Source organism: Pungitius pungitius, chromosome 18 (genome assembly GCF_949316345.1).
Source record: "Pungitius pungitius chromosome 18, fPunPun2.1, whole genome shotgun sequence".
NCBI classification, from domain to species: Eukaryota; Metazoa; Chordata; class Actinopteri; order Perciformes; family Gasterosteidae; genus Pungitius; species Pungitius pungitius.
The window spans coordinates 15,856,295-15,869,757 of NC_084917.1; the positions used below are offsets into that span (position 1 = coordinate 15,856,295).

Sequence of the window (13,463 nt, forward strand, 5' to 3'; positions counted from 1 at the left end):
CCCCTGCTTTATGGTGTATTTGACTCTAATTGGATCATAATTTACTAAATGGACATTCTTGAATACTAGAAACCGGAGATCGAGACCATGAAGTCTTCGGTGTTTTTTTGCAGCATAGATTTCAAAAGTGTCATATTGTAGCACTGATTGTTTTCCCCTGACTCCGCTGATTCATGTTGTTTTTTCCATTATTTTCCATTTCCAATGTAATGCCTTAGTTTACCACTAGAGCCCTTTTGTATTTCTCATTGGTCAGGGTTTGGTATTAACCTCTGCAGTAACCTGATGCTTACTGGAAACAATGTTGAAAATGTTTATTTTAAAAAGGGAAACTAGTTTTCACCAGCCAACTTGTATGACTTTTGTTTTAAGGTCGCAGCCTGTTATGGGGGCAAATTAAATTGTAAGAAGAGGTTGTAAGTTTGTTCTCATACAATAATCTCATAAAATAAATTAATGCGAAATGACACTTGGATATTCTTCCTTGGTTTCAAATCGAGGAAACAAGAAAAGGTGTAATCAACTGTTGTCTGTCCCAGTGTAGCAGGGACACTTTAAGCAGCAACAAGGCTGAGGAAGTGAAAGTAAAAGTAAAAGTAAAAGAAAGACATAAGCTTTTCAAGTAAAGGAGCTTCTCGTGTTCAACGTTCCATTCTATCTTCAACCCAAAAGCTTCGTCTTCATCCTTCACAGGGAAGATGGCCAACATTTTGAAGTCCTATGATTCGTCGACTGGAGGATTCTGTTTTGAGAACAGCCGCAGGTAAAGGAGAGCTATGATATGTTACTACTTAATAGGAAGAGCAGGGAGACTTAGCAAGCTGGTAGGTAACTAATGCTGTGTGTACAGGTAACTAATGCTGTACGTACAGGTAACTAATGCTGTACGCACGGGTAACTAATGCTGTGTGTACAGGTAACTAATGCTGTACGTACAGGTAACTAATGCTGTACGTACAGGTAACTAATGCTGTACGCACGGGTAACTAATGCTGTGTGTACAGGTAACTAATGCTGTACGTACAGGTAACTAATGCTGTACGTACAGGTAACTAATGCTGTACGCACGGGTAACTAATGCTGTGTGTACAGGTAACTAATGCTGTACGTACAGGTAACTAATGCTGTACGCACGGGTAACTAATGCTGTGTGTACAGGTAACTAATGCTGTACGTACAGGTAACTAATGCTGTACGTACAGGTAACTAATGCTGTACGCACGGGTAACTAATGCTGTGTGTACAGGTAACTAATGCTGTACGTACAGGTAACTAATGCTGTACGTACAGGTAACTAATGCTGTACGCACGGGTAACTAATGCTGTGTGTACAGGTAACTAATGCTGTACGTACAGGTAACTAATGCTGTACGCACGGGTAACTAATGCTGTGTGTACAGGTAACTAATGCTGTACGTACAGGTAACTAATGCTGTACGTACAGGTAACTAATGCTGTACGCACGGGTAACTAATGCTGTACGCACGGGTAACTAATGCTGTGTGTACAGGTAACTAATGCTGTACGTACAGGTAACTAATGCTGTACGTACAGGTAACTAATGCTGTACGGATGTGTTCAGAGTACATTTAGGCTCTCTTTTCACACATAGTGTAATATACCTTTATACAGACGTGTTGGTGGCAACATGAAGGAGACGCAGGGGCTGAAGTAAACCAACACTAATACAAGAGCCTCCTGTTTATTCCTCATTGTCAGGAATGCAGTATTGGAGTCCAGTCTGTCAGAGTTTGGCTGCAAAGCTCCCAGTGCCAGAAAGACTGGGACCACCATTGCTGGGATTGTTTACAAGGTGAGCATCTGGATTATTTTAGAAACACAGGAGGACAGCAGATTATTAGGGTCCTCGCTATGACTAGTCGTAGAGGAACCTATTGTATTTCAAGGGATTCTTCTTCTTATTATTATTATTCTCACAAACCGCGGGCGTTTTTGGGGCCTTTATCACATTCAAAAAGTTGTTAAATTTGCCGTGGATATCCAGACTGTTATAAAATTTGATAATTTTTGTGTCCCACATCTGAGTATAAAGAAATGTCTCTAAAGCGCCCCCTAAAGATTTTAAAAAAAAGAGCAAGCCACACAAGGCCAGTTTCCGCCCCGATGTGCGATCAACTTGAAAGTTGGCACACAGGTGCTCTTCGACATGCTTTACAAAAAAGTGAATCATGGTATGCAAATGCACCTAACTAGATTTTCATATTTAACATATTTACATTTAACATTTATATATAACATTTAGATTTATATTTAACATTTACATTTAGATTTACCATTTACATTTATATTTAACATTTATATATAACAACGCCCCATAGATTTATAACTTCCAAAATGCTTGGCCTGCCCTCACCGAAATTGCAGGATGTGTAAACATTGAACCCCTGAACACCCCATATTTTTTTCATAATTTTCAAAGATTAGGGGGCACTGCATTTAATCATTAAAGATTTGCCTTTTTGGCATATTTTCATAATTTCTTACAATTATAAATGGCCGGACTCCTCCCAGAGGATGTGTACTATCAACCTGAAGTGGAATGGTCATGAAAGTATTGATTGTTTCCTTTTAAATCTAATCTGAAATGACAAAATGTAGTCTGGTGATTGAGATATTGAAGGAAATTGACTCATCTATAGTATTCTGAGAGGCTTTAATTTCTTAATGGTACTTAACTTTCTTGGTTATATGTTGACATTAAAGGCCTAAGACCATGATAATGTCAAAGATAAAGTTTGCAAAGCGGCATTCCTGGCGTTGCTCCACACGGTTAACGACCACTGACGTGCAAACGCTTCGTCCGACGGCCGCAGGCGTCCTCGGCCGCATATCTAACCGCCCGGCCAGTGCCGCGACGTGCAAGGAGTAGCGAGGACCCGTCCAACGCTGCTCGCAGTTTTAATTTTTTAGAATATTTCTTGAAATGAAATGGTACATAACAGGGTGCATTCTGGGTGCATTGCCATGTTTCAGGATGGCGTGGTCCTTGGAGCAGACACCAGGGCTACAGATGACATGGTGGTTGCCGACAAGAACTGCATGAAGATACACTACATCGCTCCTAAGATCTAGTGAGTGGATTCTGTTCCACCTCCTTGTGTCGTATTACTTTGGAGTACTTATTAGTCACCTTCTATTAGGTTTGAAAGTTCTACTTTTAAAATGCAGGCCCTTTATCCTCTGTTGTTGTGTCATCCGACCTCTGTGAGGAGCCTCAAGCCTTCATGTTGGAGCCTGCTGGCTGCATGAGGCTTTTCAGATGAGCCCAAACCTGCACATGTATCTCATGTTTGTTCTCTTTTCCTCTGTCTGACATTGGCTTTCATAAAACTATTCAAATAAGCCAATAAATGATGAAGATTAAGGCCTAAAACTGAAGATGCTTTTTCTTTTGCTGTAGTTAACTCTCATCACCCAGCAGAGGTCTCACTTTTACAAGAAACTGAACCACAACTGACTTCATGTATCATGTAACTGATGATGTATATAAAGTATGAAGAGAGCAATGGAAAGGATGTGATATGATTTGACTTCATATCGAGGTACGGTAGTACGGAGTTGAAGAAAAAGAAGACCTTTCTGGCTCTTCCCACCTTCAATTCATTTTATTTTGTATAGCCCAAAATCGCAAATTACAAATTAGCCTCAGAGGGCATTACAGTCTGTACACATGTAACATCCTCTGTCCCGAAACCCTCACATCGGCACAGGAAAAACTCCCCAAAATATGAAAAAACCCTTCAATGGGGAAAAAAGGGAAGAAACCTTAGGGAGAACGTCAGAGGAGGGATCCCTCTCCCGGGATGGACAGACTGCAATGGATGTCATGTGTACAGAATCAACAATGTAAAAGATGTACAATACATTCAATTCCTCTAACAGAAATGATACAAGTAATTGCAAATAGCAGAACAAGTGTACGGCAGGACCACTGCAGGGACAACCACCATCAGATAGAACCACCATCCACAGAGGCTTCTGTGGGGAGGGAGAGTAGAAAGATGTTGGTTTTTGATGACAGTAATATGAATCACATTTAAAGTAATGATGATGGCAGCATCAGGTGTCATCAGAGCCATGAGCCAGGAGTCAGAACCAGGGTCCGCACAAAACTACGATCCACGGAGACCTGCTAGGCAAGAAAGCACAAAGAACTCCCGGAAAGAAGCTTAATTAGTGATGTACATTAATAAAACATGGATGGTTGTGGAAGGAGAGAGTGATAGTGTGAGAGTAAGAGAGGGGCTCGGTGTGCCCTAAGAAGTCCCCCAGCAGTCTAAGCCTTGAGCAGCTTAACTAAGGGCTGGTCCAGGCTAACCTGAGCCAACCCTAACTATAAGCAATATCAAAGAGGAACGTTTTAAGCTTTATCTTAAATGAACTGACCGAGTCTGCCCCCCGGACTGAAATTGGAAGCTGGTTCCACAAAAGAGGAGCTTGATAACTGAAGGCTCTGGCCCCCATCCTACTTTTTAAAACTCTAGGAACCACAAGTAGCCCAGCATCTATGGAGCGTAGATGCCTTGTAGGGCAATACGGTGTAACAAGCTCTTTAAGATAAGACGGTGCATCACCAGCAAGTGCCTTGTAGGTGAGGAGAAGTACCTTAAATTCTATTCTTGATTTAACAGGAAGCCAGTGCAGAGAAGTTAATACAGGAGTTATATGATCCCATTTCTTACTTCTTGTTAATACACGTGCTGCAGCATTCTGAATCAACTGGAGAGGTTTAAGCGATTTACAAGAACAGCCTGATAACAAAGAATTACAGTATTCCAGTATAGAAGTAACAAATGCATGTACTAGTTTTTCTGCATCACTTTGAGACAGGAAGTTCCTGATTTTTGATATATTACGTAGATGAAAAAAGGCAGTCCTTGAAGTCTTCTTCCTGTGAAACTATGTCCCGTATGTCTCATAGCTGCTGTGGTGCTGGCGTGGCTGCAGACGCAGAGATCACCACACAGGTCATGGCATCCAACGTAGAGCTGCACGTTCTCAACACTGGCCGGCCCCCGCTCGTCGCCATGGTAACTCGACAGCTGAAACAGATGCTGTTCAGGTGAGTGTAGCTGAGATAGTGATGGTCAGATCACTTCCGTTTGAAATCTACTGACGTGTCTTGTCACGTCCAGTTGGGCCGGTTGCTCCCACAGGAGAGCGAGCAGCATGTTGTAGTGATGTCTGTTTGGCTTTGCAGGTACCAGGGTCACGTCGGTTCTTCTCTGATCGTCGGAGGAGTCGATGTGAATGGTGCTCACCTGTACAGTGTTTACCCACACGGCTCCTATGACAAACTGCCCTTTGTCACCATGGGTACGTGCTGCATGTCCTGTGTGCAGGCTGAATGGAGTGGCTGAATACAGTTGGACTCAGGACCAAGCTCTTAACCAGATAGAACAGAATCAAACATTTGCCTGTGATTTCAGGCTCTGGAGCTGCAGCTGCTGTGTCTGTGTTTGAGGATAGATTCAAACCAAACATGGAGGTGAGTCTGACTGTATTCCTATCCTGACAGATGTAATTGAATGTAATGTTTTGTATATATGGCATGATGTGCCCATCATGCATATCGATGGTGTGTGACGTGAATCCTCTGCTGCTTTCACTGATTAGACAGCCGGGTCCAGTTTCCCATTCAGGTTTGTTTTTGTTTGAGTTTGAGTCTCCGAGGACAAAGGATGTCGGAGTGTACAGTCATAAATCCCTCTGAGGCCAGTGATTAATGTGATTAACCTGCCCAGCCCTAATATATACAGTATATATATACTGTACATTGCTGATATGGGGTGTGAAGGTGGGGACACCTTCATTACCATCATCCTATCAATGCCCGATTGGCTTGTAATGCACAGAAGACATGAGTTGATGAAAGGTAAAAGCTTTTGTTAGATTTCCAGGTTTCCAAAACACTGCATGAAATGAATCTGCCTAAAAGAATCACGTTTCAGTTCTCTTCGTCCCTTTCCCATATGGCCACTAGAGAATGCTAGCTCTTATTCAAGGTTTCATACCAACCATACCTCCTTCCTGTCATATTTCAAATGACTGTTTGAACCCTCTCAATGTCGTCGTCCTCTCTCCCACTCAGCTGGAAAAGGCGAAGCAGCTGGTACGAGACGCCATCACTGCAGGGATTTTGTGTGACCTGGGCTCAGGCAGCAATGTGGACTTGTGTGTTATCACCGAGGCTGGAGTGGAGTACCTGCGAGGCTACGACACGCCCGCGATGAAAGGCAAAAGGTGAATCATAACTACCTTTTACAATGTGTTTTCTCCATTAAATATTCAGTTATCTTGATGTTTCTTTGCATCTTTATACGGAGGCAGGACAGTACCTGTCAACGTAGGCATTGAAAATAGAAGACAAGTTCTCTACTTGTAGATTATATGTGAACTATGGTCTCATGGCCTCCTCCCCTCCCCTCCACACCAAAACTGATGGAGAGTACTTCAGCATAAAACATAATCTGAAAAAACTTTACGGTTGGTGGTTGAAAAGACCTCATAATGCAAAATGTATCAAATGGATAAAAAGATGTGTGCACACAACCTGCCGGTTAACTCCTCATGTTTTATGTATTAAGATCTTTGAAACAAGAAAAACAGTGTGTTTGTGTTAACTTATGAATATAAGAAACGGAAGCCGAATACAGTTTAACAATATTTATTGCAGATAGGTCTAATCCAACCCCACATACACAGACACATTTCTAACAAAACAAAACTAACAAAAGGACAGCAGGTAGCGGGATAATAACTAAAACACAAGGATAAACAATTACCAACAACGAACTTTAATTCATACTTTAATTCATACTTAAAAAACCCAACATACCTGCTGTGTCAAACTCTCACACCCATTCGTTCTCTCTTTGCCCGGATCGGTGCCTCTCCTCCCGATCCTGTCATGCAAACTCCATTCAAATCTACCACCCGTACATATGAAAGAATAAACCGAAATATATTTACAAATCACAAGAGAATGGGGATTTCTCACCACTACTGGGGGCCCAACAGGAAACTGGTATCTCATGGCAAAGTGCCACTTCCCCTTTTATAGGTGCACCGCCTTGACCCCACATGCCACCTGCTACATTCATATTTACTAATGTAGATCTGAGTAGCACCCACTGACACCCAGCACATATGGAGAATCGGATGGGAAAAAGAGAACACATTTCTGTGTGGGATGGAACTCCACTCCTCTCACTCTTTCCATCTCGACATAACTGTTTGTATTTTATTTTGCTGAACAGTAACTCTTACATTAATTATGTATTTATTAGTGTGGTTGAAATATGGTCTCATCTTCTTCATTAAACTCTAACTAATATGTCCCCAACATGACCGGTCCCAGTCACGCTGTATGTCTGTCTTTTCAGAGAGGGACAGTACAGGTATGAGCCCGGCACCACGGCTGTCCTGACTAAAACTGTGACCCCCTTCCATCTGGATGTGGTCGACGAATCAGTTCAGATCATGAACACGGAATGAAATACAAGCTTCTCTTCAATATGTAGTAATCCATCATCCAGTTGTGTACCTCTAAAGAATCACTGATGTAAAGAAAAGGTTATGCAATAAAGTTGATGTTGATTCAAGTTATTTTGGTGACAACATGAAGGACTGAAGGACTGGGGTTTATTGAACCTTTTCTGAATTTCCTCACTGGCTACACACACCAGAGAGGGAACGAATCCCCTTGAACACCATCAAATCCTCAAAAAAGGCTACGTTATTTCACTTTCAGTGGAGGTATTTAAGTAGTACACAAACTCTTGCTTCACATACAAGGAGCGTTCAGGACGTAAACAGTCTTCTTGTCTACTGGGGAATAAACAAAAACAAATCAATTGGCAATAGGCCTATAATAAACACACCAAATGAATAGATAAATAATTACATCCCGTTTCGATGCTAAAGACCTCGGTACGGTGGGGAGGCTGTATGCACCCTTATGTTGGTTTGGTATTTTCCATTAAATCAGAGAAGAAAACATGCATGAGGAGGAATAAAATAGGGGTTGTGAAGAAAAGGGGAGGAAATAGAAGACAAGAAATTGTTATGAGCAAATTAAGGATAGGTCACAGTAATTTGAACAGCACACTTCATATTATGAGGAAGCACCCAACGGGTTTTTGTGTTTTTTGTCCGGTTGCAGAAACAATAGAGCATGTGTTAATGAATTGTAAACAATATGAAGAACATAGGAAATAGATGATGGAATAGTTAGGAAAAATTGGAATAAAAGGGACAGGAGTGAAGGAAATACTAGAGAGTGGGGAGAATAAACAATATAGAGAAACTATTTTAAATGTTTTATTAAGAACAGGTCTGGTGAAAAGAATATGAAATAAGGATATGATATAACAGAGAAATGAATCCGGAAGATGGCGGTAGTGCAACATAAAAGGAACAAACACCGATGCCGCTAAACACTAAAGAAGAAGAAGCATGAGGAGGAAGTAGCAGAAGAAGAAGAAGAAGAAAGGTATACTACTGATTGGTGGAGCCGCTGAAGCTCCGTTTGAATTTAAGTTGACCGACTTGTCTAAATTAATTCAGTTTGGTTTCCAGTATTTCACATTTGATTGGGAAATATTCTTCACTTGCACGGTATGTTTGCAATAACTTGCGTTGTATATTGCGTTTTTGAAACAACACTAGCATTTGAACGCCAGCCCTATTACATATTATTATTATTATTATTGCATCTAAGGAGATGGCGCTAGCTAACGGGTCGCCGGACGCTAGCCTGCCGTTGAGTGACGTGAGGTAACTTAACGTTAACGTTACTGCGTTTGCCCCCGTAACCTTTCCGTGAGTCCGCGATCTGACGTCCAAAACATTAAGAGGAAACCTTGTTTAACCAGTTTGCGGCTTGCATCGTATTATTAACTTGATATGGCAGATGAATCTTCGTTACGGCATGTTGTTGTTGTTTTCAGTGTTTTAACTTTAACGGACATATTCACTATGATATAACTAACTCCTAGTAACTACTTAAAATTAAATTCCATAAAGTCTCAAACAGCTATTTTTGTCCAAAAATTAAAATGTGATCTTTAATTATGACTAACGTTATATCAATGCATCTGCTAGTTAAGAACTGTTGGCCTTTTATTCAGAAAGCAGAAATGAGGTTCGAACAGGGCATCCCTTCACTTTCCAGTCAATCAAATTGCTGACTGCCTTCTGTCGTACTGTTTAGGGTGCTAGAAAAATATCCAGTACGTTCCATTATATACTATGTCAAATAGAGTATGCCACAAAAGAATGTCTGGCTCCCAATCCTTTGCACAGTGTCACATGTGCTGAACTAGTGGTTCTCAGCCTTTTTTAGTGAAGTACCCCCTAAGGGAAAAAAACAATTTTATAAAGGATTTTTGAATGGATACTCATTTAAAAAAAAAAATCTCACGTACTATCATAAATCAAACTTATTTATTTATTAAGAAAGCAGTATATTAGTGTTTGCTTACATACAAATAAACAAAAAGTAAAAAACAAAGACTTCAAAAAAGTAGAACGGATAGACATTTAACGACTACACAGTATAATTATAAAGATATATCCTGAAAGTTTATATTTCTATATATAAAGATATATTAGTGGTAAGCCAGCAGGGCCAGCTAAGCCGTCTCTGCTGGCCTAACCAGAATTACAGTTAAAGCTATTTATCCAAGAGCCCCTGCGTCTCTATTTGAGGGAAGCCCGAGGTCCTCTAGACACACCCATCAAAGTGTATGGGGACCACTATGAGTCAAACGGAATTAACATACAGCGCAGATGTGTGTGTTGAGAACTGCAGGGTTGGCAGTTCACACCCTGGGTGCTTCATGTCCCAAGTCAAAGTGTCCATGAGCAAGACTCCTAACATAAGTGCTCCCCGGGTGCCTTTACTGGCAGCACACTGTGTGGGATTTATTAAATGCAAAGAATGATTTCCCCACGGGGATCCATAAAGGTTATTAATTCAACAGGGAGCATACTGATAAAGATTGATACTAATTGACTATATGTAGATGTGGGCTGATGGCTCCACAGAGCTTCCTCCGTCCTGTTCCTTGTGCTGTGGCTGATGTAACATTTACATCCTCCACCGAGGGTTGGTGTTACTTTAGGAGAATGACTGGAGTAAAACCTAAGAATAGAGGACATGAAGGTTTGTTTTGACATTGTTTAGGTATTTGATGTTCTCAATCTTCTCACTTTTTGACCTTTGCTGCAGTGTTTTCCTCTTGTGGTTATCGTCTTTCTTTGATGCGATGCGTCACGATTCATCTACCAGTCGCCGGAAGGGGAAAACCCCTCAACATCGCCCACCACTGGCGGCCCCTGAGACTTCTGGTTCAAACCCCCGCTCCCCAAGACGCAGTGGAGTTTCAGGTGAGAGGGATGAGAGGAAGTAGCAGGATGGGACCTTTGAATGAATGTTACGGTCACAATAAACTTAGAACAAGTAGAAGTTACTTCTACAAGGCAGACAACTGAGCAAAACTAGTATTTAAAGGTGTGTCCCACTTTTTTGACAGGAAATCTGACTTCCATAACAGGTTCATTAGTACACTGCCAGCTATAAAAGGGTCCCCTATCCTGCCTTGGCAAAAAGTATCCAACACTCTGTATTGGTTTCCCAGGCCAGCCCCCTGTGTCTCCCAGGAAGAGACGGTTTCGACCTGGGACCAGGGCCCTAATGGAAATCCGAAAGTACCAAAAGTCCACTGATCTTCTGCTCAGGAAGGGACCCTTCGCTCGTCTAGTGAGTAAACCTTGATAGCTGGACCAGGCTTGGTGCAGTTTGAGATCAGAATCACCACCTCAACACCTATCATCATGGACACTGCCATGCAGTTTAATTCAATCATAACACATTCCCGCCAGACTATTATTCAGAGATGTATTTGGGTAGTTTTTGTTAACATTTAGGGTTTTACCCTTACACATGTTATCTTGCTATTAATGTTTTAAGTTACTGTGGATTTCCAATACATATTGAAAATCAACACAAAGTAATGAAGTTCAGGGTTTGACCTGCATTATATTACGAATTCCTATGGTTTAGGAATGTGTGATGTTTTTTTTTATTTGCAATGAGCTGTGTGACTGCAGCTTTGGTTCTTGGTCCCAGGTTCGTGAGGTGTGCGAGAGCTTCTCTGGTGAACATCTGCGGTGGCAGGTCTTTGCTCTCATGGCCCTGCAGGAGGTAAGCAGACTCCCTCTGTCATGACTCCACGTTGTACTTGAAACACAGTAAATCTGCGATGATTGAAGTGAATGAATGCAGGGTTGTTTAATAAAAGCAGAATCTATGCAAACTGTCACGACTCATGCACTTCCAGTCTAAGTTATCCACTATTAGGATCTCTACTTCACAAATCAATGCATCATCACTAATAACCTTACTATCTTCAACACAGACTCGCAGCAGACAGGGACAAGCAATCGTGTCAGAAGTTGTTTAAATACAAGATGCATGTTTTTGTAAAGGAGCATAGAACTATAAATGAGAGCAGGGTGCAATATATATAGTCTATATATTTAATATAAAATGGTGCATCGCTTCAGCATCCGTGTGAACCACCTCTGTACAAACATTTCATATAAACATTAGAAAGTAAGATAACTGTATAGGAACAAGGTTTTCACATAGCAGGGAAAGCCTCTGATCTGATTAGTTAAGTAAGTTTGCTGCTCCATACTCCGAGCTCATCTACTCTTCCTGCAAACCTGTTGAAGTCCAGCATGCATGGACTTTTTTTAAACCCAGCATCGTTGGAAGAGAGCAGCTAATATGGCTAGCAGCCAGCGGCTTGCTGCTCTTGCCAGGTGCCATTGGTGTGTGTGTGTGTGTGTGTGTGTGTGTGTGTGTGTGTGTGTGTGTGTGTGTGTGTGTGTGTGTGTGTGTGTGTGTGTGTGTGTGTGTGTGTGTGTGTGTGTGTGTGTGTGTGTGTGTGTGTGTGTGTGTGTGTGTGCTCCGCCCTCTGTGAATCACAGTGAATTTTAACCGCTGACTAGATCGATTTGTTGTGGTCTGTCTTTTCATGAATATTAATAAAGATGGACACAAGTGACCAGTGTTATGAATACTGTAACTCTTACCTTTAAGTGATAGGTAATGAACTTATGATTGTACACTGAGAGGCCTGTTTGCATTAGAAGTAGAAACTCAGCCACGTTTTAAACAATTGAACAATCCAAAGGCACCTCTTTGATTTTCTCTCTCCTCGTCTTCCAAGGCTGCGGAGGCGTTTCTCGTCATGTTGTTCTCGGATGCCAATTTGTGTGCCATCCATGCCAAGCGGGTCACGCTGTTCCCCCGTGACATTCAGCTGGCCAGAAGGATCCGCGGGGTGGACAACCTGTAAAATTGACTGTAAATGATTTTCAGTTCAGTCGGTTCCGATGCTATGTTTCATCTGTTCAAATGGGTTTTTACCATTTTGTTCAACACTTTTGGAATTTTGGTTTGTAATTTCTTGGAAAGGGGAACATTTTTCATAATTTTCCTGTGCATGCATTTTAGCTTCAAATCCTCTTAAAGAGTTCACCTGTTAATATGAAAATCATCCTTGTCAGCAGTATTTTAAAACCGTGAATATGTTAACATGCTGCATTTGTATTATCTTTGTTTTGATATTTATGTTATTTGATTTGTACATATGGATCCACAATCAAGTACTTTTATTCTCTTAATAAACTGCAAGTTTTTTCAGTGACCTGTTTTTTTTGTCATACTTTAAATCTCATTTGATCTCTTTGTAGGATGTGACGTTCACATTTTAGCCATTTGTGCCTGCCACTGAACATTTTATTTTTCTGATCAGTCTCTCCGTGGGTTTACATGCGTGGAAGAAAGAGGTTCCTATTTGTTTTTGAGATTCAGCATTTGTTTTCTCAGAATAAGGATTCTGAGGTTTAACAGATATGGAAGACATTTGACAAACTGAGTGTCTCTGTTGAAGTCTACTCCAAGAAACTAGAGGCTTGTCTCTATGACTGCGAGTCGTTGAAAGGAAGTCTGACTCGTGCTTGGGAGGCTGAGGGAGAACTGCGGATATCGGCGAGTGGTGGAGAGAGCAAACGTACAAAGACGTCCTCCATGGAGGAGCTCGAATCCACATTCCAGGCAGAGATTGCTGAGGTTATTGAAAGCTCTACAGTAGCATGGCGTCAAAAATAGGCTGCAGATTTTAAATAATGCTCAGTTGGTACTAAGTGGCCCAAAGTGTCCGAAGTATGTTGCAAATGGAACTTATTGAAGTGCAGCCCTATCAGTGATCTGAAAGCTAAATACGAAGAGGGTCAAGAAAAAACTTATGTTGTATGACTGGACAATCAGAGAATTCCCTCCATCCTTCCCTGAGCTGACTGAATTGTGGGTAATATGCCTTTTAATTTAACCTTAATAAATGCAAGTCATCATATACCAATATACC

At 41.3% G+C, this 13,463-nt stretch overlaps 2 protein-coding genes across 3 annotated transcripts; both read left to right on the plus strand.

The window, feature by feature from the left end:
• Nucleotides 1-572: 572 nt before the first annotated feature.
• On the plus strand, nucleotides 573-7,625 carry psmb10 (proteasome 20S subunit beta 10). The gene is made up of 8 exons (XM_037484818.2): nucleotides 573-763; nucleotides 1,720-1,813; nucleotides 2,995-3,092; nucleotides 4,943-5,083; nucleotides 5,222-5,337; nucleotides 5,451-5,509; nucleotides 6,113-6,264; nucleotides 7,407-7,625. Exons 1-8 carry the CDS (start codon nucleotides 699-701, stop codon nucleotides 7,516-7,518), a joined length of 837 nt encoding a protein of 278 aa, XP_037340715.1. The 5' UTR covers nucleotides 573-698; the 3' UTR covers nucleotides 7,519-7,625.
• An 818-nt stretch (nucleotides 7,626-8,443) lies between these two features.
• Nucleotides 8,444-13,095, plus strand: LOC119226652 (histone H3-like centromeric protein A). Of its 2 annotated transcripts, none has more exons than XM_062558912.1 (5): nucleotides 8,444-8,515; nucleotides 10,256-10,413; nucleotides 10,665-10,786; nucleotides 11,156-11,230; nucleotides 12,264-13,095. In XM_062558912.1, the coding sequence occupies exons 2-5, from the start codon at nucleotides 10,293-10,295 to the stop codon at nucleotides 12,390-12,392; spliced, it is 447 nt and encodes a 148-aa protein (XP_062414896.1). In that variant the 5' UTR covers nucleotides 8,444-8,515; nucleotides 10,256-10,292; the 3' UTR covers nucleotides 12,393-13,095. The 2 variants fall into 2 exon arrangements, with proteins under 2 accessions (XP_062414896.1, XP_037340722.1); XM_037484825.2 differs by having other exon boundaries at nucleotides 8,514-8,640; nucleotides 12,264-13,092.
• Nucleotides 13,096-13,463: the final 368 nt, after the last annotated feature.

What these genes read in the sequence shown, in the direction of transcription:
- psmb10 (XM_037484818.2), top strand. Translation starts at nt 699, where the DNA reads ATGGCCAACATTTTGAAGTCCTATGATTCGTCGACTGGAGGATTCTGT. An exon ending in GATTCAAACCAAACATGGAG is followed by an intron (nt 5,510 to 6,112) that starts GTGAGTCTGACT and finishes TCTCCCACTCAG; the next exon opens with CTGGAAAAGGCGAAGCAGCT. An exon ending in CCCGCGATGAAAGGCAAAAG is followed by an intron (nt 6,265 to 7,406) that starts GTGAATCATAAC and finishes CTGTCTTTTCAG; the next exon opens with AGAGGGACAGTACAGGTATG.
- LOC119226652 (XM_062558912.1), top strand. Translation starts at nt 10,293, where the DNA reads ATGCGTCACGATTCATCTACCAGTCGCCGGAAGGGGAAAACCCCTCAA. An exon ending in AAGACGCAGTGGAGTTTCAG is followed by an intron (nt 10,414 to 10,664) that starts GTGAGAGGGATG and finishes TTGGTTTCCCAG; the next exon opens with GCCAGCCCCCTGTGTCTCCC. An exon ending in AGGGACCCTTCGCTCGTCTA is followed by an intron (nt 10,787 to 11,155) that starts GTGAGTAAACCT and finishes TCTTGGTCCCAG; the next exon opens with GTTCGTGAGGTGTGCGAGAG.